At 41.3% G+C, this 27551-nt stretch overlaps 1 protein-coding gene across 3 annotated transcripts in view; it reads right to left on the bottom strand.

The window, feature by feature from the left end:
• Positions 1–27551, bottom strand: part of DLC1 (DLC1 Rho GTPase activating protein) — a 390319-nt gene that overhangs the window by 267153 nt on the left and 95615 nt on the right. For all 3 annotated transcript variants that reach the window (XM_058193746.1, XM_058193744.1, XM_058193745.1), the window contains 2 exons: positions 18127–18273; positions 14810–14956 (listed from right to left, as the gene is read on the bottom strand). In XM_058193746.1, coding sequence (XP_058049729.1) covers positions 14810–14956; positions 18127–18273 — 294 coding nt within the window. The remainder of the gene's footprint in view (positions 1–14809; positions 14957–18126; positions 18274–27551) is intronic.

Genomic DNA, 27551 nt, shown 5'->3' with positions numbered 1-27551 from the left:
AGTGACTTTAGACAATTTCCCTTCCTTGCAAGAAAGTTTCTATGGAAGTACATGAAACGTAGGAATGAAGGAGCAACCTGTTCCTTTTGTTTTAATCACTGTAGCATCAGAGCAACAATGGTACAATACGGTGGGTGTGGGGAAAGAAGGAGTCTGTAAATATTCTGTGTAAGAAAAAGCGAATGGGGTGTGAAAGGAAGAAGGAAACAGTGCCTAAAAGAAAACTACAGGCAGATTCATCCAAACTGGAGCCACAGAGCCAGCAAAGTTTCCCTTCTCCGCATGTATGAGAAGGAAAAAGAAACAGGAAAGAGCCCCTCAAAACCTGCACTAGTGATAAATTCAAATTCAAAATCAGAATAGAGCTGGAAGGGACCCTTGAGGTTTTCTAGTCCAACCTCCTGCTCAAACAGGAGACCCCCATACCCGTGATGGTGAACCTATGGCACACGTGCCACCAGTTGGCACATGGAGTCGTATCTTCGGGTACGCGAGCCGTTGCCCTGCCTCAGCTCTAGCTGATTTTTGGCTGGCCCCAACCGCACTGCCCCTCCCCTCCCAGGAGTCCCCATGCAGCCAGTTTTGGATGATAGGTAATTACAGGGTTCGTGTGGAGGTTCTGGGAGGGTGTTTTTGACTCCAAAGGACCTCTGGGTGATGGTGGTGGGAGAGGCTGTTTTTACCCTCCCCAGGCTCCAGGAAAGCTTCTGGAGCTTGGGGAGGGCAAAAACCAGACCTACCAGGCCTACCAGAAGTCTGAAAATGGGCCGTTTCCGGCCTCCAAGGCTTCAGGTAGGTCTGCTAGGCCCAAAATTGGGTGCAGGGGGTCGTGCACATGGGAGCATAGGGGGGGGTTGCATGTGCATGCATGGGGGATTGCGGGGGGAGTGGGGCATTGAATGCACATGCACGACATCTCCCTGCGCTCCCCCCGCTTTGTTAGCCATCACTCTCCTATACCATCTCAGACAAGTGACTACCTAGTGTCTTCTAAAAAACTTCCGCTAATGGAGTGCCCGCGATTTCTGGAAGCTATTCCACTGATTAATTGTCCTCACTATTAGGAAGTTTCTCCTTAATTCCAGGTTGCTTCTCTGTTTGATTAGTTTCCAACCATTATTTCTTGCCCTGCTTTCTGGTGCTTTGGAGAATAATTTGACCCCCTCATTTTTGTGGCAGCCCCTCAAATACTGATATACTACTATCATGTCACTCCAATTCTTCTTTTCTTTAGACTAGCCCGACTCAAGCAACATTGAAAACTTTACTGAAAATGTAATATCTCTTAATTGTGGCAAGTCACTTCAAAAGAAGTTCTTTCTTGTCTCTTTTTTTAAATTGATACTTGTATGATTCAGAAGATATTAAAAATGTACCGTGCTAAATTAGTGTGCCAGTGCTATTAGCTGTAAAGAATGTATTAAAGTATTCTCTGTAATAAGGTCAAAATAATGCCATGTTTTCAGATATTTGAAGGGGGAATGAGTTCATTACAACTGTACTGCAGGGATCAAATAAAATTATCAGATCAAAAATATGCAACCTCGTCAATATTGCATATGATTATAGAATAGAATAGAAGAATAGAATACTTTATTTGGCCAAGTGTGATTAGACCCACAAGGAATTTGTTCAAAATCTCTGCAAGTAAAGAAATCAAACACATTATGGTAAGAGATGGATTTCTGAGTGAAGTCAGGGCCTCTGGTGGCTCAACAGGCTAAGTCTGTCTGTTATTAACACAGCTGCTTGCAATTACTGCAAGTTCAAGTCCCACCAGGCCCAAGGTTGACTCAGCCTTCCATCCTTTATAAGGTAGGTAAAATGAAGATCCAGATTGTTGGGGGCAATAAAAGTTGACTTTGTATATAATATACAAATGGATGAGACTATTGCTTAACACAATGTAAGCCGCCCTGAGTCTTCGGAGAAGGGCGGGATATAAATTCAAATTAAAAAAAAAGTCTCTCTCCCTCCATCTCTGTCTCCATCTCCATCTCCATCTCCATCTCCATCTCCATCTCCATCTCCATCTCCATCTCCATCTCCATCTCCATCCCTGTCTCTTCCTCCTCTCTCCTTTTCCTCTCCTCCCTCCCTCCCTCCCTCCCTCTCCTCCTCTCTCTCTCTCCCTCCATCTCTGTCTCCATCTCCATCATCTCTCTCTCTCTCTCTTCCTCTTTCTCTCTTCCTCTGAAAGGAAATGCTCTACTGCCAACTTGCAATGAGAGAGTGGGGGAGGACTACTTGGATTAGGACAAAATCTTCCTTAATAAGATGTGAAAAATAAGCACCTTGGGGCTTTGGCAAACACTGTGTTCTGCATTGCTAACAATCATCACTTAGACGGACACCCAAAATTGTGACTGGAAAATTACAAGGTGTCTTTTTTATAGGCATTTCTCATCTGTCCGTTGAAAAATTGGCACTGAGCCCTAAGCTTCTGAAATCAATAGGCATTACATCCTGTGTATATATTTATTTGTAGGACCGAAATGCTCCCGTAGTGTGAAAAGTTGAAGACTTATGATGATTTCAAAAATGTTTAAGAATATTGAATTATGAAATAACAATCACTATTAAGAGAACAGAATAGAATTCTTTATGGAATTCTTTATTATTAAGTGTGATTGGACACACAAGGAATTTGTCTTTGGTGCACATGCTCTCAGTGTACATAAAAAGAGAAGATACATTCGTCAAGAATCATAAGATACAACACTTAATGATAGCCATAGGGTACAAATAAGCGATCAAATCATACTAGGAAACAAACAATATAAATCGTAAGGATACAGCAACAAGTTTTCTTGTGTTATCATCTTTAAAGCGCTCCATGGCTTAGGACCGGGGTATCTACGGGACCGCCTACTGCCACCAGTAGCCTCCCACCGACCAGTGCGCTCTCACAGAGAGGGCCTCCTTCGGATACCGTCAGCCAAACAATGTCGGCTGGCGACCTCCAGGGGGAGGGCCTTCTCTGTGGGGGCTCCTGCCCTCTGGAACGAGCTGCCTCCGGGGCTTCGTCAACTCCCCGACCTCCGGACCTTCCGCGCGAGCTGAAGACGTTGTTGTTTCGACGTGCAGGACTAGCTTGAACATAGTTTTAAATCGGGGTTTTGAATTAGGGGTTTTTAAATGGGCTTTTTAATCGTATTTAAAATTTTTAGGCCATATATCGAATTAGTTTTTTATACTGTTTTTTAATCTGTATTGCGGTTTTTATTGGCTGTGAACTGCCCTGAGTCCTTCGGGAGAAGGGCGGGATATAAATTCAAATTAAAAAAAAAGTCTCTCTCCCTCCCTCTCTCCCTCCCTCCCTCCCTCCATCTCCATCTCCCTCTCCTTCTCCCTCTCCATCTCCATCTCCATCTCCATCTCCATCCCTGTCTCTTCCTCCCTCTCTCTCCTTTTCCCTCTCCCTCTCCCTCCCTCCCTCCCTCTCCCTCCCTCTCTCTCTCTCCCTCCATCTCTGTCTCCATCTCCATCATCTCTCTTTCTCTCTCTCTTCCTCTTTCTCTCTTCCTCTGAAAGGAAATGCTCTACTGCCAACTTGCAATGAGAGAGTGGGGGAGGACTACTTGGATTAGGACAAAATCTTCCTTAATAAGATGTGAAAAATAAGCACCTTGGGGCTTTGGCAAACACTGTGTTCTGCATTGCTAACAATCATCACTTAGACGGACACCCAAAATTGTGACTGGAAAATTACAAGGTGTCTTTTTTATAGGCATTTCTCATCTGTCCGTTGAAAAATTGGCACTGAGCCCTAAGCTTCTGAAATCAATAGGCATTACATCCTGTGTATATATTTATTTGTAGGACCGAAATGCTCCCGTAGTGTGAAAAGTTGAAGACTTATGATGATTTCAAAAATGTTTAAGAATATTGAATTATGAAATAACAATCACTATTAAGAGAACAGAATAGAATTCTTTATGGAATTCTTTATTGGCCAAGTGTGATTGGACACACAAGGAATTTGTCTTTGGTGCACATGCTCTCAGTGTACATAAAAAGAGAAGATACATTCGTCAAGAATCATAAGATACAACACTTAATGATAGCCATAGGGTACAAATAAGCGATCAAATCATACTAGGAAACAAACAATATAAATCGTAAGGATACAGCAACAAGTTTTCTTGTGTTATCATCTTTAAAGCGCTCCATGGCTTAGGACCGGGGTATCTACGGGACCGCCTACTGCCACCAGTAGCCTCCCACCGACCAGTGCGCTCTCACAGAGAGGGCCTCCTTCGGATACCGTCAGCCAAACAATGTCGGCTGGCGACCTCCAGGGGGAGGGCCTTCTCTGTGGGGGCTCCTGCCCTCTGGAACGAGCTGCCTCCGGGGCTTCGTCAACTCCCCGACCTCCAGACCTTCCGCCGCGAGCTGAAGACGTTGTTGTTTCCACGTGCAGGACTAGCTTAAACATAGTTTTAAATTGGGGTTTAAAATTGGGGTTTTTAAATGGGCTTTTTAATCGTATTTAAAATTTTTAGGCCATATATCGAATTAGTTTTTTATACTGTTTTTTAATCTGTATTGCGGTTTTTATTGGCTGTGAACTGCCCTGAGTCCTTCGGGAGAAGGGCGGTATACAAATGTAATAAATAAATAAATAAATAAATAAATAAATAAATAAATAAATAAATAAATAAATAAATAAACAAATAAATAAACAAATAAATAAATACAGTCATAAGTGGGGGGAGATGGGTGATAGGAACAATGAGAAGATTAATAGTAATAGTAATGCAGAGAAGAAGAGCGAATGCAATGCAAATTATAAATATGGAATACAGAAAGCTTTTGTTGTTGTTGCCATTCAAATTTGGGTAAGTTTCTCTTTCCATTTGTCAATGCTTTCATGGCTTCTTTTTTTCCCATCCATATAAACATCACAGTCAAATTTCTACTGCCAGTTCAGAGGCAGGGATTTTGTGGTTGCTTTGAACCCTGCTTGATGCAGCAAAAAGGATAACTATAGTTTTACAGTCACATAGACTATACATTTCGCTAAATGCAAGGAAGAGCTATGGTAGTTGCCCGGAGCTGTGTGACATGTTTCTTCATCAGACAGTGACATGTGGCGTATTTATCTCCTTTCCCCTTGTCCTTGTTAACTTTGCTTTCTTAAACTTTCTCATGCTTACTGGGGCAAAAGACTGCTGACTCTTGTGTTTTTCAGACTGATACACATTCCTTTGTGGCTTAGAATTGCCAAATGCATAGTTAAACGTTTAGAAATCGGCGTCTGTGTCATAGGCTGGCAAATAAAAGCCTAAAGTGATTAAATCAATAACATACAGATGACCCTGAAAGCACATACCAGGCTAAACAACTATCTTGTGGTGAACCTCTTTCACAGCTACAGTAAGATACATCTTGGCTTACCAGATATGGGCAAAATGGAATACATCAAAATTAAATGTGTAATGTGGTGGTTAAACAAGAGGTGGAGAAAGCCAGTCCATGTTCAGTTGTGAAAATCATTAAGTGACCGTAGAACAGTCACTTAACAGAATAACAGAGTTGGAGAGTGTTAGATCGGGTGAGTGAGGAGGCTTGAGACAAGTGAGTGACAACAGCTTTTTTATTTAGTGTGAGACTTCAGCGAAAGTACATACGTTAATACGTTACGTTAAAGTGTTAATACCACTTTATAATGCCCTGGTAAGGCCACACTTGGAATACTGCATTCAGTTTTGGTCGCCACGATGTAAAAAGGATGTTGAGACTCTAGAAAGAGTGCAGAGAAGAGCAACAAAGATGATTAGGGGACTGGAGGCTAAAACATATGAAGAATGGTTGCAGGAACTCGGTATGCCTAGTTTAATGAAAAGAAGGACTAGGGGAGACATGATAGCAGTGTTCCAATATCTCAGGGGTTGCCACAAAGAAGAGGGAGTCAAACTATTCTCCAAAGGGTAGAACAAGAAGCAATGGGTGGAAACTAATCAAGGAGAGATGCAACCTAGAACTAAGGAGAACTTTCCTGACAGTTAGAACAATTAATCAGTGGAACAACTTGCCTGCAGAAGTTGTGAATGCTCCAACACTGGAAATTTTTAAGAAAATGTTGGATAGCCATTTGTCTGAAATGGTGTAGGGTTTCCTGCCTGGGCAGGGGGTTGGACTAGAAGACCTCCAAGGTCCCTTCCAACTCTGATATTATTATTATTATTATTATTATTATTATTATTATTATTATTATTATTATTATTATTATTATTATTATACAGGCAGAAGGGTCCCCCTTTTATACACACCTGGCTCAGGTACCAGCCAATAGGATTTGAATGTTTTCCCGCTGGAAATTCCCACCAATAGGATCATACACAACAGAGAGCTTCTAGTCCAACCACTTGCAGAAGCAGGAGACCTTTTACCATTCTGGACGAATGGCTGTCCAATCTCTTCTTAAAAACCTCCAGTGATGGAGCACCCAGAACATCTGAAAGCAAGCTATTCCACTGGTTACTTGTCTTCACCATCAGGAAATTTCTCCTTCGTTCTAGGGTTGCTTCTCTCCTTGATTAGTTTCCATCCATTGCTTCTTATCTTGCCTTCTGGTGCTTTGGTAAATAGGTTGACCAGCCTCTTTTTTGTGAGAGCGCCTCAAATATCAGTACACTGCGATCATGTCACCTTTGCTCCTTCTTTTCATTAAACTAGCCATGCCCAGTTCCTGCAAACATTTTCATATGTTTTAGCCTCCAATCCCCTAATCATCTTTGTTGCTCTTCTCTGCACTCTTTTCTAGAGTCTCAACATCTTTTTTACATTGTGGTGACCAAAACTGAATGCAATATTCCAAGTGTGGCCTTACCAAGTCATTATAGAGTGGTATTAACACTTCACGTGATCTTGATTCTATCCTTCTGTTTATGCAGCCTAGAACTGTGTTGGCTTTTTTGGCAGCTACTGCACACTGCTGGCTCATATCTAAATGGTTGTCCACTAGAACTCCAAGATCCCTCTCACAGTTGCTACTATTGAGTGAGGTACCACATATATCGTACCTGTACATTTTGTTTTTCTTGCCTAAATGTAGAACCTTACTTTTTTCACAGTTGAATTTCACTTTGTGAGATAGCGCCCAATGTTCAAGTCTGTCAAGATCCTTCTGTATGTTTTATCTGCACATTTGCTGAGTTCCCTTTCTACTCAGCCCAACATTTCACAGTGTTTTTATTGTAAAGAGGACATAGCAATTCCTCTTGCAATTGACATCCATAATGATTTTTTTTTTAAAAGCGAAAGCCAATGAGTGATATAATTTCCTTTAATATATGAAATGATAGAAAGATTACAGCTGTGTTGGATTTTATTCCAACATTAAGTACTGTATTGACTATGATATCTTTCTGCACTTACAGTGGAACTAATTAAATCCATGTTTGCTGAATTTTGCTATAACAGAATCATAGATTTTTAGTAATTTCTACTTTGAGTTTGGAATAGTTATAAAAAATACATCTGTCCAAATTGATCATAGAGTTGACTGTCCATCTCCAATAGACAGTGATGTCTACTTCAATGGATGGCCTGAAGTGCCTCTTTCCCTTTTAGTGAAGTCTCAACTTCAGTTGGGTCTAGCATTTGGTTGGGTTTCCTCTCCTTCAACTACAGTATTTCATCCTGCTAAGAGTGGAAAGGAGGCGGGAATAGTTGTCCACTGATCAACAGCTGCCATTTTTATTATCTTGCAGTTGATACAAAAATGGCCCATTAAGTCAATTAACTTTTCCTTGCTCATGTTTTCACACGTGTCTTAAAGCTCATTACTTCCTTCAACTTTTTACCGGATGGAAGTTTTTAAGAAGAGGTTAGGCAATCATTTGTCTGATTTCATTTGTAGGTTTCTTGCTTAAGCACGCGGTTGCACAGGTTCCAACTCTGTTATTCTGTGATGACCCAGGGCAAGGCATGGAGGCAACACAGCCAGTTGATCGTTCAAACTCCACTTTATTGCACAAACTTTTCTTTAAACACTTCTACATTTATGGGAAGTCCCAGAGCAAAGTGTTCACACACACCTCCAGCAGCCTCTGGCTACGAGTAGTCCAGCAAAACAGTTAGCACAATGGTTTCAAGGCAAGAAATCCAGAGAGGCAAAAGATCAAGGCAGCAATAAGGCAATGAGTCCAATGGGGCAAAGGAACGAGGCAGCAATAAAGCAAGAAGTCCAGCAAACTCCAGACATCGGCAACGGCACACAAAACTCCATGAATTCAGCGATTCTTCCCAACGGACACCCCTCCCCACAGCATCTCCTTAAGTCTCAGTCCCCAGGTGTGCCTTGTGAAACAGGGTGGGGCGTTCTCCTCCCGAGTCGTCGGGCCGGCCTATGCTACTCCCAGCCCTATACCATTTCAGACACGTGTCTGTCCAGTCTCTTCTTAAAAACCTTAATCCAGAATAAGCACTACCATGGGCGTCTTGAGCCAACATACTGCAATTCAGACCAGCAGGTAGTCTGTACAGGTAGTCCTTGACTTACAACAGTTCGTTTAGGGACCGTTCAAAGTTACAATGGCACTGAAAAAAAACTGACTTATGACCATTTCTCACACTTACGACTGTTACAGCATCCCCATGATCATGTGTTCTACATTCAGATGCTTGACAACTGGTTTATATTTATGATGGTTGCTGGGTCACTTGATCCCCTTTTGTGACCTTCTGATAAGCAAAGTCAGTGGGGAAACCAGGTTCACTTAACAACCGTGTTACTAACTTAACAACTGCAGTGGTTCACTTAACAAATGCGGCAAGAAAAATTGTAAAATGGGGCAAAACTCACAAATTTCTCATTCAGCGACATAAATTTTTGGCTCAAATTGAGGTCGTAAATTGAGGTCTATCTGTATCTCACATTGGATTATGATTTGGGCAGACAGCCACTCTATGAAACAAGGAAACGTTAGCCTTTGCTTCCTCGCTATTAATTCCTAAATTAGCCCAATCTGCAGTTTATATGATGCCTGAAAACAATTGGGACGTGCAGTTTTGACTATGTGGGGAATGTGCTTCCATTGGACTGAAGCAAGAACCGGATCATCTGGTAACCGCTATTTTTTGTGGGGGTGTGGGATGAGGACAGTGGCAGCTAAAGTATGTGGGACACAGACAATTTTGGTCACATGAACCGTCACCCTGCAATTCTGAATAATTATACCATGCATCTGGTACACGCAGATATTTTTCCAGGAGGAGAATGAGATGCAGTGATTTTTGTACCGTGTTTCACAGCATAACAGAATACTGAACTACTGTCAGGTTTCTAGCTGAAGGATGACAACATGATATCTGGAAATCTTCCAAGATGTGTTTTGTTACCTAAAAGTAGACATGTCTGTGTATGTTAATGGAGGTAATGTGAGGTGAGTGATTGTTTGGGAGACTGAAAGGCAGACGGGGATGCTCAGCTGGTCTGAGGAGAGGCAACACACTCCAGATGTGACATCTGTGGGAAGGAAGCATTTCAAAGAGACTCTGCTTTAATTAACTCATTATAAGCCTGGCTGGAATTTTCCATTTTTAAGCCTTTTCTATTGCTTTTGAGGATTTTATGTTGGCTTTTGATGCTATAAATAGGAGTAGACTTTGGCAAAAGCTTCCGTGGATTGTTGTGGTTTTATTCTTATCAGAAGCCTTTATAGGAAAGGAACTAGATGTGAGGAATATTTTTTCCAGAGATATTTGATTAAAAAGATACCCATTCAATATCCAAACAGAATTTCAATTCTGACTTCATTTTGGTTCAGTTTTTATGTTGATTCTCTAATTTCATCCTGAAATGAAGCTAACTTCCATTCCCCAAAGATACCCTGTTTCCCCTAAAATAAGACATTCCCTGATAATAAACCCAATTGGGTTTTTGAGTGCATGCGCTAAAATAAGCCCCCCCGCCAAAATAAACCCTCCCCAAAAATATTTAATAGCCGGTCCCCGCCATTTCCTCTGGTTAGGGTTAGGGAGACAGAGCTGGAAATCAGGTAAGACGGCAAGAGGAGCCCCGTCTTGCTCCTTGTGCCCCAAAGTAATAAGACATTCCCGAAAATAAGGCCAAGCACTTATTCCGAGGTTCAAAAAATATAAGATAGGGTCTTATTTTCAGGGAAACACATTAGCTGAATAATTTTTTCCCCAACTCTACTGGATAATACAATGATTCTTTCTTTTACTGAAAATGGCTTCCCTAGCGGTTTGAATTTTTCTCTTAGGAAAAAGGCTAAATTTCTCATCTTCCAAAGACGTTATAAGGCATATACAGTAATTAGTGAATTATTGGACAATGAATAGAACAGAGCAAACTTGTCAGTAAATATTATGTACTACCTCAGATTGCAATATCAAACTGCTTGGCTTTATCCTTCTGAATCTCCATGATACCACAGTCTACCTGTCAAGCTGAATATACGCAGTGAAAATAGCTAATAAATTTCTACAGTCATCAACCTTATCTACTATCAGTGAAGGCAAGGGCCGCCTTCTTTCTTCTAAGGCAACATAAATGGTTAAATAGTGTGTGTGAGACATGGCTGTCCAGACTGATGAGGACTTAGGAAAAGGTCATGACCCATTGGCAGAATTCTTGTAAGTTGGCAAACTATTAATGTGGACTTTGCCATAAAAGCGAGGATGGCACTTTTATCGAACCTCTGTGGGCATTTCTTTCTCTGAATGGCATTATCCATGTGGCTTCAGAGAGGTGGGATAAATTGAAAATTTCCTAATATCCTGCCAATACTATAGAGATGTACGTTTATCACTTGATATTTCAATTCTTGTATGTCATCCCAGCATATATGCTGTATACACTTGGAATATTGCATTCAGTTTTGGTCGCCACAATGTATAAAAGATGCTGAGACTCTAGAAAGAGTGCAGAGAAGAGCAACAAAAATGATTAGGGGACTGGAGGCTAAAACATATGAAGAACGGTTGCAGGAACTCGGTATGTCTAGTTTAACGAAAAGAAGGATGGAGTGACATGATAGCAGTGTTCCAATATCTCAGGGGCTGCCACAAAGAAGAGGGAGTCGGGCTGTTCTCCAAAGCACTTGAGGGTAGAACAAGAAGCAACGGGTGGAAACTAATCAAGGAGAGAAGCAACTTAGAACTAAGGAGAAATTTCTTGACAGTTAGAACAATTAATCAGTGGAACAACTTGCCTGCAGAAGTTGTGAATGCTCCAACACTGGAAATTTTTAAGAAGATGTTGCATAACCATTTGTCTGAAGTGGTGTAGGGTTTCCTGCCTGGGCAGGGGGTTGGACTAGAAGACCTCCAAGGTCCCTTCGAACTCTGTTATTATTATTCTTTCTTTCTTTCTTTCTTTCTTTCTTTCTTTCTTTCTTTCTTTCTTTCTTTCTTTCTTTCTTTCTTTCTTTCTTTCTCCCTCTCTCTCTCTTTCTCTCTCTCTCTCTCTCTCTCTCTCTCTCTTTCTTTCTTTCTTATTTATTTATTTATTTATTTTGTTCCTGCCTGATACAAACCATGAAATAACACTTTAGGGTATAGCATTTTGCTATCTTGAGTTTATTAGAGTTTTAATTTGTATTTAGGGTCTTTATAAAGGGACATGGTGGCTCAGTGGCTAAGATGCTGAGCTTGTCAATCAAAAAGTAGGTAGTTTAGTGGTTCGAATCCCTAGTGCTGCATAACGGGATGAACCCCTGTTACTTGTCTCAGCTTCTGCCAACCTAGCAGTTTGAAAGCACGTGAAAAATGCAAGTAGAAAAATAGGGACCACCTTTGGTGGGAAGGTAACAGCGTTCTGTCTACCTTTGGCATTTAGTCATGACCACAAAGACATCTTTGGACAGTGCTGGCTCTTCAGCTTTGAAATGGAGATGAGCATCACCCCCTAGAGTTGGGAATGACTAGCACATATGTGCGAGGGGAACCTTTACCTTTACCTTTACTAAGGGTCTTTATTTACATTTCAATTTATATTTTGTACCAAATGGTCAGACGCAGAGCCTTCATCTGGGCCTTCCGCAGCCTCCAGGACTGGCTGGGGAAGGCCCGGATGAAGGCTCTGTGTCGGAGGCAGAGATGGGGCCGGGGCCATCTGGGAGTGATGTGCGGACTCCAGAGCCTCCAGAGGCTGACAGTAGTGAGGCAGAGGAACAGGAGGGGCCTGTTCCTAATGCACGCATGAGAAGAGCTGCCAGAAGGCAAGAACAGCTCAACCAAAGAGGACGACTCAGGAGTAGGGCCAAAAGATGATTGGCCCCTCCCATAAGGCTTAAAAGACCAGCAATGGCATTTGGGCTCTTTGCCGGAAAACAGTGTTGATAGTTTTGTCTTGTTGCATTTGTTTTGTATTGGTGTCTTCTGAACTTTTCCCAAGAAAGGCCTTTGGCAGTTTGCCTAATTGGACCAAGGTTGGTGATAGGACTGAGGAATTGCATTGGGAAGAATTTGCTTTAATTTAGTTGGACTGTGCTGAGAATGAATTAATTCTCAGCTGCTCTAATAAAGTTTGTTTGTTTTTACACTGACTGAGTTTCCTACTAGCTACTTGGGCTTTGGATCACAACATTACTGCACAGTTGAATAGACTTGTTTATACCCAGTCAAGGTCAACTGTCCTAGAATAGCAGATGGATGAAAACACCTGAAGGTGTGCCCCATATGACACCATATGGGTTGGAGATTGAACATTCAGCCTGGCTCCTTGGGAGGAGGGATTTGGGGATACTTTCAATATGTAACTTTTGCGCTTTTTGCTTCAGATCTTTTCTTTCATTGCTATCATTTCAAACTCAGTAGAAGTACCTCTTCTCTACAACCATGGAGTCGAGGGTTTTCTTTTTGGGGTTTTGAATGGAGACACGCCTGACACCTATACCTGCCCAGCCCATAGAATTGCTATATAGGCATTTTCTGTTCAGAAGGTTCATAGAATATCTGGAATTTCCAGCATTAGCTTTTTTGAGGAATATTTCCCCAAACAATGGATTGAACCATATAGGTAGATAGTCCTTGACTTAATAACTGCAACATTTGCTTTATGATTGACATGTTTGCTTAACTACCATCACACAAAAAAAGTCATAAAAACAGGTTCAGGCATGTAGTGACCCACTTTACGACTGTCATGACTATCATAAAGGCCAGGGTCAATTACCATTGTAAGTCAAGGACTATCTGTATTGAAAGATAACGATCGCCACCCACCCACACTATTGTGTGGGCAATTGTATTTATTCAACCTATTAGTCAATTGTACTTGAATTATGTTGAACAAGAAATCGCTGCAACAAACATATATGAAATATATCATAATTCAATATTTAACAACTAAAATGTTCAAATAAAAAATGATTAAATTTTTCTTGGTTAGGGCATCCAGTACAAAAAAAGCAGGAAAATCTCCCTTTAAGCATTCACCACTGATTGCAATGGAAGATTTATCACAATGCTGTTTTAAAATAATGGACAAGCCTTCTTTCTAAAGCCCAAGTACAATGGGTAATTTAATAGATAATGAATGCATTATTCCACGTTACTGCAGTCAAATACAAAGAGTAATTGTTTTGGAGGAATGTAAGAATAGTATCCTGTTACAAGGGTAGAGAACCCTACATATTAGAAACCCTTTTAATTTCAGGTTAAGATAGAAACTGAGAAGAGCCTATGATATAGTTACATTTCTTTATGCATATAGCTTGAATAATTGAAAAAGTAGTTTATTCCAGTATGTCTGATTATTATGTTCATTTATGTTCATTTATATAATTACCAGCCTTGTGAGGTGGTCAAGACAAGAAGCATACCCAAGGGGAGAGACAAGTTAAGGGACTAGAAGACAAGCTATTGTCTTCTAACCACTGAGCCGTGGTGGCGCAGTAGTTAGAATGCAGTCTAATTTCAGCTCACTGTTCAATTCTGACTGGCTCAAGGTTGACTCAGCCTTCCATCCTTCCGAGGTCGGCAAAGTGAGGATCCAGATTGTTGGGGGAAATAGGCTGACTTTGTAAACTGCTTAGAGAGGGCTGTAAAGCACTGTGCAGCGCAGTGGTGAAGTTTGCTACCAGTTCTGTGAGTCCACTACTGAATGAGTGCTAAAAAAGGAACATTCAGAGTCTGCAAAGGTAAGTAGAACAGCAAGGGGGGGGGGGAGAATCCACTGTGCCACACGATTTAGATTAGCTAGAAAGCAGGAAATCTGACAATTCTAGCTAATATAAATCACACGTCACAGCTGATCGTCGCCCAGCTGATCATTGAAAATACCGGTTTGCCTGAACTAGTAGCATTTTTTACTACTGCTTTGGGACAACCGGTATGAACCGGTAGCATTTCACCCCTGGTGTAGAGGTATATAAATGCTATATGAGTGCTATTAGTAGCGCTAAATGCTATTATAGTTAAAAACCCAGACTATCTTCTGAAAAAATATGGGTAAAATAAGGAACTGATTTTATGACTTACTAGTTATTATATTTAATAAATAATCTACATCCCCAAGATAATAAGAGCTGTGTGGAACATAATGCCTGTGATAGTGTTTCGTATTTACCAAAGAGTAAATACAATCATTACTTTCTATGTGCACTGACTGCCAGCTTTCCAAATACTTTGATTTTTTTAAAAAAACAAACTCCTTCTCCATCTCGTTCTGAATCAGGCAGGGAAAAAGAACCTTAGCTGCACCACAGATTTTGACAGTTTCTTCAAAAATAAACTATACAAATGTATAAAAACTATAGGACGGAACCATGGTTTGAGATCCCTTTCCAAGCACACACATATACATTAAAAGTTGTTTTTTTTTTTAGCTCACCCCAGTCTTTGGTTTTGCTCCAGAACCAGCCATTGGAATAGGAAATACTTTATCTGCACCATAGAGAGTAGGAGGAAGAGGAGGTGTTGGTGAGTTCATTTGCTGGCTGTTGATGTCAACTGTGCCTCTAGGAAGTGATTCTGAATCCTTTAAAAGAGAAGTCAAATTCTTTATGCTGTGTAACTTTGTGGAATACATTAAAGCATATTCATTTCTTTCCCCCGCCTAACAGCGCTGCCCATCTCTGCTCTTCTGTTCCTGAAAAGTACTTTAAAGATCAAAGCTTTGGTGTCCTACAAGAAGAAAAGAATAAATGTAGTTTCGTTCAGGAGTTTGGAGTTTCAAAATTCTGGCATATTTCCTCTTGATAATTCCTGTGCGTATCATGTTATATCTTCATCTTTTGTCTTTGGAAGCATTTGAAACCTTTTGTAACATCTGGAAATCTTTAGCCAGTTGGAGTGACATCATCAGAGGGAACCTTCGTGCAGGTGAACTCTCTTGTTGCTTCTTTTTTTCCCTATTTAAAATGCGAAGCAACATCTGATAATGTTCATTCCCCACCCCCCCAAGGTTTTAAGCCCTCTGTACTGTTTACAGGAAGGACCACAAGCCAACACACATCCATTGCATACAATGAAGTCCCTTTGAATAAAGCAGGACATGCACATCAAACTGTATATTGCAAGGGTCTCCAACCTTGGTCCCTTTAAGACTTGTGGACTTCAACTCCCAGAGTCCCTCAGCCAACTCTGGGAGTTGAAGTCCACAAGTCTTAAAGGGACCAAGGTTGGAGTACCCTGCTGTATTGGGTTATAGGGGGTACTTATGAAGTAGAATGGGCTATATTCAGGGGTGGGCTTCAAAAATTTTAGCAAGGGGTTCTCTGCCTGGTTGCTGGGTGGGCGTGACCATGGTGGGTGTGGCCTAGTTGGCCTCCTGCATTGTGGTGGTGGGGAACATTTTTTCCTTCCCTGGGCTCCGGAGAATTTTTTTGAGCCTCCAGGAGGGCGAAAACAGCCTCCCCAGGCTCCGGAGGCTATCTGGAGGCCCGTTCGTGGCCTTCCCAAACTTCCTGTAGGCCCATTTTTCAGCCTCTCCTGCACTTACCTGCATCCAAAACAGGCTGAGTGGGGACTCCTGGGAGGGGTGGGATGGGCGGGGCCAGCCAGGAGTGGGATTTGGGGGTTCTTTGAATTGCACAGAATCTTAGCAAGAGGTTCTCCTGAACCCCTGCGAACCCGTGTGAACCCCCAGCAGCCCACCCCTGGCTATATGCCGTTTCAAATTGATGCATTTTTTATGATGCAAATCAATGCATTTTTTAAAAAAAAGATATGATAATTAAATACGTTTCCAGCTGCATAAGATAAGACAAAAATTCTTGTAGGGAATCATTCAAAATATGCCAAGATCTTGAATTTTACAAATGATTAGGTCATTTTCTTCCCGCTTAGTCTTAGCAATATGCATATGTCATTCAATTATCTTGCTTTATATATAAAGTTAGCTTTTGTAGCCTTTACTGGGAGGACTTTATAGCGAAAGATGTCATGTAAATGCTTTAAAGAACCCAATAAACAAGTATTGTATGTAGTTGAATCTCTGCAATACCACATTTTCCGCAATCTAAAGAAATCTAATTTAATCAATTTAAATAGCACCTGACTTAATCCAATCCCTAAATATTATTGAATATTATAGAAATAATTACTTATCCTTTCTCTATAATCCTTTGGGCACAATAAATCCGGGTGGACTTATTTGGGACCAGACACTGAAATTCTATTTAGAAAGGCAGGATTTTAAAGCAGGATTTTAAAACTTAATTTCAAATGTATAATAGGTAAACTGAGGAAAGCTGCATCTATACTTCTGAAGCATTTCGAATTCAGCACCAACCACATCAGATGATGTGATTGGTTTGACTTTAATTCCACCTTTAAAGATAGAGAAGCTCTGGCAAGTTTGGAAAGCTTAGACAAGATTTGGTCTAAGGGTCTTATCATTCCTTATCTGCTAAACAAATAATTCCCTCAACACTGTCAAACTATTCACTAAGTCTGCATTACTAATACTATTAATCTTCTCATCATTCCTGTCACCCATCTCCTCCCACTTATGACTGTATGACTGTAACTTGTTGCTGTATCCTTACAATTTATATTGATTGTTTCTAATATGATTTGATTGCTTATTTGTACCCTATGACTATCGTTACGTGTTGTACCTTATGATTCTTAATGAATGTATCTTGTCTTTTTATGTACACTGAGAGCATATGCACCAAAGACAAATTCCTTGTGTGTCCAATCACACTTGGCCAATAAAGAATTCTATAAAGAATTCTATTCTATTCTCTTAATAGTGATTGTTATTTCATAATTCAATATTCTTAAACATTTTTGAAATCATCATAAGTCTTCAACTTTTCACACTACGGAAGCATTTAGGTCCTACAAATAAATATATACACAGGATGTAATGCCTATTGATTTCAGAAGCTTAGGGCTCAGTCCCAATTTTTCAACGGACAGATGAGAAATGCCTATAAAAAAGGCACCTTGTAAGTCACAATTTTGGGTGTCCGTTTATTGTTAGCAATGCAGAACACAGTGTTTGCCAAAGCCCCAAGGTGCTTATTTTTCACATCTTATTAAGGAAGATCTTGTCCTAATCCAAGTAGTCCTCCCCCACTCTCTCTTTGCAAGTTGGCAGTAGAGCATTTCCTTTCAGAGGAAGAGAGAAAGAGGAAGAGAGAGAGAAAGCTTTATTATTAGCCAATAAAGAATTCTAATCTAATCTAATCTAATCTAATCTAATCTAATCTAATCTAATCTAATCTAATCTAATCTAATCCAATCCAATCCAATCTAATCCCTCAAGCATGGAGAAAGACCAAAGGCAGTAACAGAAGCTAGGTCTGTCTTGTTGTCTCCAGATATTCGAGACGACGTGTCTCCAACCTTGGCAACTTTAAGACCTGTGGACTTCAATGTCCAGAACTCTGGAAACTGAAGTCCACAAGTCTTAAAGTTGCCAAGGTTGGAGACCCCTGTTCGAGACTATAACTCCCAGAAGGCACAATGAGAACAATAATTCTGTGCCTCTGGAAGACAGAGCTAGATCTAAGAAACAGGACAAGGAATCTGTCTTGGTGTTTAGAGGTTTTGGAAAACTGCAGATATTTCAGCTGAAAGGACAGTGGGAGAGGGTGGGTGGGTGAGAAAAGTAAAAGAAGCAACAACAAAAAAACATGGCAAGTAAATATAAACAACTGGGGGGAAAAAAGAAGAAAGTCGAGCAACCAGACTTACAGGGATGGGCTTTTGTGGTTGTGTCAATGTGCTGGAAGGCGAAGAGCTTTCGCTGAGAGCATTTTCAATATCCTGATCGAGCTGATCCAGTTTCAGAATGAGTAGTACCATGGAGTCCAGTCGTGGCTGATCTTGGTCTCTGGCTTCCTGGGGATTAGAACACGCAGTTACAGAATCCGAAAGGGCACTTCTGGGAAGGAATAAAAAACTCTCTGTTCTCTAATTTAACAAAACAGGGTTGAATAATAGGCAACAAGCTCACATTTGGGGAGAAAAGGAGGAGGAGGAGGAAAGGGGTGGAGGCAGCACTGTGCTGCATTCTCTCATCAGTGCATTCTTCACTCCAAGCCTTGACTTCACTGAGGAGTATTTTCCCTCCATTTTGCATCTCTGCCTGGAACTTGACAGGAACTAAGCTAGCTTAGCTGAGACCAATACCTGTAGCCTGATGCTTCCTTTCCTTATTATTTCCCCCTCCCTTGTTCTTGCTATCTGAACACCTGCCCGTTTTGATCAGGCAAGGCACAGGTAGGGAGCAGCAGACTCACCACTGATGTTGTGTCTGCGCCCCCCGAGCCAGCCCTGCTGCCAGAAAGTGCCTTGGAGCCGGGCCTCCTGCCAGAAAGTGACTTGGACAGTGAGAGGGAAGGGCTGTCAGGACTTATCTTGGGAGCACCGGCTTCCCTGGCTCAGTTGCAGGAGCCAGAAGCAGGCCAGGTGAAAGAGATAACGAGGCCTCCATCCCCTGACTCTTTCCCACCCAGGCTACGCATGCAGACCCAGCTGACAGCAATCAGGCATGGTTGAATCCTAGGTTTCATAGGCAGGAGAGGAGGGAACAACAGAAGCAAGGGTGGGGCAGGCCTAGGAAGTGCTGAGTCATGGAGCCACACCCCACAGGATATAAAAGGCAGCCAGAGCTGGTGTGTCTCTTTGTAACAGGCAAATCCACTGATTGACTAGAGCTGAAGTTTGTGACTCACCAGCGTCGTGGAAAATAACGAGGGCTCTTGGCAGACGCTGGCTCTTTTGTCGCCAGAGCTGATAGTGTCGGCTAATTAAGCCATCATTCGTACGGAGGCAGAGGAGGACAGAACAACTGAGTCCTGCGGATTCATTGGAGAACTCGGAATTAGGTATTCTGAATTCTGGCATGAAATAGGAACGGTGCCTTATTTTGACTGCAGTCCGCCTGGTCTCATTCTATAAGGGAATCATCCCGCACGAAACATCCCATTCTAAGGCCAAGGCATAACTGATGAAGACTTGAATCATAATTTAGCAGACGGATATTACAGTCCAATATGGCTAAAGCCTATGTCGTTCATTCCAGAGGAGTCAATGCTACAAGACCATGTTTATTAAGATAGCAATAGCAACAGCACTTAGACATATATACCGCTTCATAGTGCTTTTACAGCCCTCTCTAAGTGGTTTACAGAGTCAGCCTATTACCCCCAACAATCTGGATCCTCATTTTACTTCGGAAGGATGCAAGGCTGAGTCAACCTTGAGCCTGGTGAGATTTGAACTGCCGAACTGCAGCTAGCAGTCAGCTGAAGTAGCCTGGAGTACTGCATTCTAACCACTGCGCCACCTCGGCTGTAGATCAACCTGGACTTAATTCTGACCAGGAACATACAAATTCCTTGTGTGTCCAATCACACTAGGCCAATAAAGAATTTCTATTCTATTCTATTCTATTCTATTCCAAGGATACATTATGCCTGATAATATGGGGACATTGAAATATCATGTAATAGCTGCTATTCTGCTAGCCAAGCTTCGCAAGCCTGACATTAGCAACTGGAGGGAGGGAAGAGAGGATTGGAATGTAGGGAGGAAGTGGGGGGGGGATGGAAATCGAGCCATGCTGGTCCAAGATGTGAGAAGCACCAGCCAGCCCAAGGTCAACCATCAGAATGCAGAACTGGAAAGCCCGCAAACTGAGGGTCCGTTACTCAAACACCTAATTGGACATTAACTGATAATAGGGACATTAACTGGTAACTGGAGAAAAGGAAAATTTAATTGCATCATTTGCTTGCAAATCGCCAGATCCAGCTTCGCTACTTCTGTAGCCACTTAAGCTTCAGTGAAGTCTACCCTTGGTAAAACAATGGGCCAGGAGTCTTTCTTTGCTAGATGATGGAGTGGGATGGTTGACATATCAACTTTCTCGCAAGGCTTCGTTGGAAAGGATGAGTGTCTCAAAAACATCCTTTTGCTTCAATTGGTAAACTATGCAAAGAGAACAAGGTAGGGAAACATGTAGAGCTTGGCATCTGGAAATGCTGCCATCCCCTTTTTAGCTGCTATCATAGGAGGCAACTGTATTTCCTTTTGAATAATATCTCACATCTGTTTCTACATGTACACATTCTCTTACCAGGGACTATCACCAAGGCATGTGTATAAGTTCATATAGCTGGCATATGCAAGTATGAGAAAATTCCTAAAAGTAATTTCCAGTTTAATTTCCACCCAGCACATTCCCAGTCAATCCAGATCAGAGCAGGCATGCAGGCCACTCAGTGCAGCTAGCCAAAAATATAGCTTGGTGTTTATTTATCTACAAACATCAAAAACAGTTCATTGCCAAAAAAAGGAACAACAGCAACAACAAAAAACACAGGCAAAAGTAGGGACAGAGACATGAACAATAAGCAAGAGATAAAAAAGGGATTTAATGTCAATCTCTGAAAATCTATATATCAATTTATCTCAAACCTATATGTCAAAAGGACAGAACTTTCCAGAGTCACTGAAAAAATACTGGAATATTTACACAGTCCCAAAGAGAGAGATACAAAGTCTGAAAGTTGGCATCACACACTGCCCAGAGCCTACCATACGAGGACAAATCAAGCATTGCAAAGATTGCTTGGAGGTAGAAGATATTTCCAATGTAATCTACTGGATCCCCTGCATAGATTGGCCCTTTGACTATGTAGGATAGACAGGAAGTTGCTAAACACTGAATTGCAAGAACACAAGTGAGCAGTCAGATGAGGAGAGCCATTGGTAGCCACACATTGCAATGAACAAGGACGTACATTCAATTTCACAGCTACTTAGATTGTTGGCTGAGCAAATACAAAAATAGCCAGGGAAGTCATCAGTCAACAGGAATGCTGATTTACCACTAGCTTATCAAGTACTTATGAACTCAGGACTCAGCAGCAGAAGGAAACAACAATCAATGACATAATAGCCAGCCATCAACACCCCAAAAAGAAGCCACACCCAACCAGATACCACATAAATATTACACATAGAATAGGCCAACACACACTTTGGAGAGAAGTTTCCTGAGTTCAGCACGAGTCCGAAAACTTGGAAGGCTAAATCTCTGTTCCTGGTAACTGCTCCAGACTGGATTCTAGAATTCCGAACTTTAAAGTATCAAGCTGCACATTATTTCTTACAGAGCTGTGCAGCCTTTACTCAAAACATGGTGGTGATAATAATTGAGATGATGCTAATGCCAATACAAGAGAAGTGGAGATTTCAACTTCTCTTCATAGCCTGATTCCTCTAAGGTAGAATTATCAACAAGGGTAAAATTTTGTCAAACTTTCACTGCTTTACAGAAGATCATGCATTTGGGGAAGGGCAGTATTGAACTTCATGTCCTTCACCTTTATTAACATTGCTTCCCTCTTTAATTTTTATTTTAAAAAAATATTGTAGGATATGCTATATATTCGGGGGTGGGATTCTACTGGTTTGGACTGGTTCAGGAGAACCGGTAGCTCCGACGATCAGCTGGGAGAGAACCGGTTCGCTCTGACAATCAGCTCGGCCTGCCCATCTGCCCCTGCGCTTTACTTACTTTTATCTTCTCAGCTGACTGGCGCGGCAGAATGGATTGCCATGCCTCAGCTGTGTTGCTCCCAAGTGGTAACACAGAAGGTTAGTATTTGTAAAACTGTGCACACGTGTGACGCAAGCGATCACCGAACCGGTTGTTAAACAGGCAGCATCCCATCACTGTATATATTTAATGCAAAGTATAATTGGACACTTATTGTTCTAGTTCACATGTTATTCAGATCTCATAATATTCTGGAAAAGTGTTGTGGTCCGCCAGCAGCCTGCGGAGCTGGCAAAGGAGTCAGACAGTGATGAAGCTGAGGAAGAACATGGGCCAGTCCTGGACGCTGGGGAAGGCCTGGATGAGGGCTCTGCGTTGGAGGCAGAAGTGGGGCCAGGGCCATCTGGGAGTGATGTGCGGACTCCGGAGCCTCCAGAGGCTGACAGTAATGAGGCAGAGGAACAGGAGGAGCCTGTTCCTAGTGCACGCATGAGAAGAGCTGCCAGAAGGCAAGAGCAGCTAAAGTAAAGAAGACAACTCGGGAGTAGGCCAAGAGATGATTGGCCCCTCCCATAAGGCTTAAAAGACCAGCAATGGCATTTGGGCTCTTTGGTGGAAAACAACATTGATAGCCTTGCTCCTTGTCTTGCTGCATTTATTTCTTGTCGGCGTCTTCTGCTTTTGAACTTTTGCCAAGAAAAGCCTTTGGCAGTTTGCCTTATTAGACCAAGGTAGGTGATAAGACTAAAGAATTGTGTTATGAAGAATTTGCTTTGATTTAGTTTGGACTATGCTGAGAATGAGTTAATTCTCAGCTATTCTAATAGTTTGTTTTTGAACTGATTGCGTCTACTACTATTTACTTGGGCCTTTGTCACAACAAAAAGCTTATTTCTGCCCCGTGTCACCTCAACAGAATTTCTATTTCCAATTTCTCTGCTTGTCCCTAATTTTCCCTTTGTTGAAACAAAACATCAAGAATAGAGGGGGGGGGAAGGGCCATCAGCTGGTGAGTAGCTTTGAACCAAGGAGACTAAATTTGAGAGTTCTCCAGGTTGCAGACTGTTGAGCAGAGTCTTCTTTGCTTATGAACATCATGGACCAGCTTTCAGAACTGATGATCCCAATTTCATTATCATACCAAATTCTCTTTTTCTCCATGATAAATACAGGCCATATTGTTTGCTCCACTATATACATTCCTGCATATAGAACAGGAAACTCCGCATGCTTTTCCTCACATATTTTTCGATGCATTCCAGTCTGGAGGAAAAAGGAAATATACTTCTTTGGAATAAGCAAAGCATTCTACTGAAACATATTTTTTTTTGCTGTATGCCCCAAATTCCATATAAGAGCTTTGTTTTTCCATGGTAGACTCAGGAAGTCCACATAAAAAAATTTGAGGTTTAGCCTTTCATAGTTGAAGCACAAGAAAATGTCTTGACTTTCTTTTGATCACATGTTGCCTGCGTTGAGTACTATTTGCAACCCTTGAAGCTTTTTGGTGCTATGGAAATATTTATTCAGACATAATGTAAATCACGAAGTCCAGAGTGGAATTTATTCCGCAATTGGACAGTGAGAATTAAGAAGAAGGATTCACCAGTGTTGCTAGCTACAATGGGAATCTTAGTAAAATTTATGTGTAATGTTATTGCCATATTCATTGCTTTGATGCTCTTGAGCTCAATATATCCCAGCCAAGCAGACTGGGGATTATGGTAGTTGCAGTCCAACACAGATTTCCCAGTAAAAAGTTGGGACTCTTGTCCTTAAAATTATGTACAGGACCTTCATAAAATGAACTAAATCTTAAAATCAATGAAATATATGTTTTTCATTTTTACATACAGTGGATTTAAAATCAGGAGAGTGACACCACAATAGTAAGCATGCTTTACATTTATATTGTGTATTGTAGGTTCATAAGGGGTGCAGTGGCTCAGAAACTAAGATGCTGAGCTTGTTGATCGAAAGGTCGGCAGTTCAGGAGTTCAAATCCCTAGTGCCATGTAATGAAGTGAGCTCCTGTTACTTGTCCCAGCTTCTGCCAACCTACCAGTTTGAAAGCACATAAAAAATGCAAGTAGAAAAATAGGGACCACTTTGGTGGGAAGGTTTTCCATGCGCATTTGGCATTTGTCCGGAGACGTCTTCGGACAGCGCTGGCTCTTTGGCTTTGAAATGGAGATGACCACTGTCCCTTAGAGTCGGGAACCACTAGCACATATGTGCGAGGAAAACCTTTACCTTTACTGTAGGTTCATAATGCTTGAAACAGCTTCTACGGTTAGGTGTCCAGGAATTCTTCCATATACTATAATCAGGAATTTTGCTTTCCACATAAAAATAACTTTTTATGTGAGGCACTATACAGACAGTAAATTAAATGCATGCATGTTAGAAATGATCCTGCTGAACCCCTTCATAAGCACAGATATGAATTGACTACACGGAAGAAGCTAATTATGTTTCTGTTTCTTTTTATTATATTAGGAACTGTAATGATGAGAGATTTGGCCCAAGTTATCATTTCTTAATAAATGAAGACAGGATTGTTCTCCTCTACTCAGAGAAATATATGAGAAACCATTGGATCTATCCAGTGGTGGTTTTTTACCAATTTGCCCCAGTTTGGGCGAACCAGTAGTGGCGGTGGCAGCAGCAGGAGGCTCTGCCCACCCGCCCGGACGTCACCACGGATGCTCTGCGCATGTGCAGAAGTGCTGCGTGCATGCTCCCGGTTTGGAACTGGTAGCAAAGGTAAGTGGAACCTACTACTGGATCTGTCCCACCTTCTTGAAAATGGCCACCAATGTGCTTGGGTGAATATATGTGAGCTTAAAGTGCAGAAGGATACACAGCTGTTCCTGCACACAAGTTCCACACATCCAGGTTTCACTTCCACTTTGCTTGTGTTCATGATTAGTTAAAGAGAAGAACTGATTGAAACTTAGAATGTAGAATAATAGAGTTGGAAGGGACCCCAGAGGTCTTCTAGTCCAACCACCTTCTTGTACAGGAGACCCTAAACCAGGGGTGCCAAACTTGATTTCATTAAGGGCCGCATCAGGGTTGTGTTTAACCTCAAAGAAAAGGGAGAGGGTGGGGCATGGCCAGAGGGCATGGTGTGACATGGGACTTGTGTTGGGAGCACCTATGGTGGCCAAGTGCTAAGGCTAAGGCAGGACTTCTCTGGAAACAGCAAAGGACCAGCCAGTGGTTCCTTTGCTATTGAAAATGGAACTTGGGGAGGCGGGGGGGCATGCATGGCCTCCCTGAGCTCCATTTTTAATAGCAGAGGCACTGCGGGCCAGTCCTTTGCTGTTTTCAGGCTGGCCCCACAGGCCAGATCTAAGAACCCTGCAGGCCGAATCCGGCCCGCAGGCCTTGAGTTTGACACTCCTGCCCTATATCATTTCAGACAAATGATTGTCCAATTTGTTTTTCAAAGCCTCCAGTGATGGATCGCCTACAACTTCTGAGGACAAGCTATTCCATTGGTTGATTGCTCACACCGTTAGGAAATTTCTCCTACCCTGTTTTCCTGAAAATAAGACCCAATCGGAAAATAAGGCCTAGCATGATTTTTCAGGATGCTCATAATATAAGCCCTACCCCCAAAATAAGCCCCACTTAAGATTGTCAGTCAGATGGATGCATGTAGTACTGTATTTCCCTCAAAATAAGACCTAACCAGAAAATAAGCCCTAATGCATCTTTTGGAGCATAAATTAATATAAGACCCAGTCTTATTTTGGGGCAAACATGGTAAGTTCTAGGTTGCTTCACTCCTTGGTTACTTTCCAACTATTGTTGTATTGTTTCACTTGCTCAGCATCACATAGATTAGCTTGCTCATCTCACAGAAATTCTTTGATGTTGCTGTTGTTGAAGTACAACTTGTTTGCCAGTAAGTTCATTGGAGAGGTTGCCATTTTGTCTTTTATCTTAGGCAGCAAAATACCTCAGGATATCCTAAAGAGTTGAGCAGAACCTTTTTTTCAGAAATCCCTACAGTACTGCACACAGAAGGAGAAATACTCACATTCAAGAATTTGGCTAAAGGCACGTTCAGAAATTCAGGTCTCTGATCGCCAAGTATGCTGTGAAATACTTTGGTTTTTATTTGAATTCTACTTCAGGCATTAAAACAAATATTTTGCATTTATTACTTTTCCACATGGTATACTGCAGAGTTTTAAACAGCTAGTAAATGCACTCGTAAAAAATTAGAAGCTGATACACATAAAAACCTATGTAGAAAATCTTGACCAGAATGTTGAAAGGGACAGCATTCATATCTGTTTATATGCTATGTCGATGTTGCCATATTTGAATCTGGTAAAGCATAGAAAACTAAATCATGATTTACTGTGTCACACTGATTGGAACCAGTGGTTTCACGTAGAACTAAATCTAAATCCAGCTGTTATCTCCTAGTGAGACAAATATTTCTTTTCTGTTCTCAGGACCAGTTTCTAATTTGAAGCTGCCTTTATTTCCACACACAAAACACTTCACAAATTCAAATGATTGACTTCTACTCAGTTACATTTGGAGTGACATAATACGTGTGATATGGAAAGATAGTTCTGGCGACCATGGTTTTCTGGGAAATATTATACGGTGCATATTTTCTGACATGGAAGATCTGATGTAAGATTAAAATGGTAATATTATAAATGCCACAGTTGATTAGCATCAAAGTTGAGTCTGGGTTGGTCACAGTTACCCTGAGATTTTCAACATTCCTTTATTTAAATGTAAATTCTGCTTCTGATGTAACACTTGGCAATTTCCACTATTTTCAGTAATGATCCCATATAAGCATGTGGAGAAAACCAATTGCGTAATGGATTGTGTGTGTTCTTCTTGAGGCTAGGGATAAAGAGAAATCTAGAAAATGTGCTGAAAATACATTCTTTACAGGAAGCCAAAGAGATTTTTAATAACACTAGTGCCTCAAATATACTATTTTGTATTTTCCATTATCAAAGTCAGTTGATGAGAGAATTTCCAGTATCACAAGCAGCTCCTGAAGTTTTCTGGTATAAGGATGACTTGTTATTGTTGTATTTCCAGACATATTCAAGGGCAGCTTAAACACACAGGCAGGAAGCAGGTGTGTTGAATTTAGGCCAAGAGCACCTGAGTTCTAAACTTCAGTCATTAGGTGGCCTGAAGCCAGTAACTCCCCTGCAATCCAACCTATTTAGTAAGAAGTCTTCTAAAATAGACCTTCTACAAATTATTCATGCTCCTTGGAGGAAAAGCAAGAGCAAAATATAGTTCTACAAAAGCCAAAATAAATAAATAAATAAATAAATAAAAATCAACAAAATAGCTTAGCAATTATAGAGTTATTTTCATTTTCATGAATCCCAATGAAATAAACACACAAACAGATGCACAAACAAATAGCCTTACAAATCTTAACCATTTCATTGAAAGCAAATTCATTTGAAACACTGCAATGTGATGAACTCTGATGCTTTGGTTCTTATGTCGCAGATGTGCTGTATATGTACAAGTAGCATAGGGGCCTTCTCTGATTCTTGGATGTGTGTGTGTGTGTGTGTGTGTGTGTGTGTGTGTGTGTGTG

Source organism: Ahaetulla prasina, chromosome 8 (assembly GCF_028640845.1).
Source record: "Ahaetulla prasina isolate Xishuangbanna chromosome 8, ASM2864084v1, whole genome shotgun sequence".
Taxonomy (NCBI): domain Eukaryota; kingdom Metazoa; phylum Chordata; class Lepidosauria; order Squamata; family Colubridae; genus Ahaetulla; species Ahaetulla prasina.
Note: the sequence above shows the minus strand (reverse complement) of the source record. Positions and strands in the feature narration are given on the sequence as shown.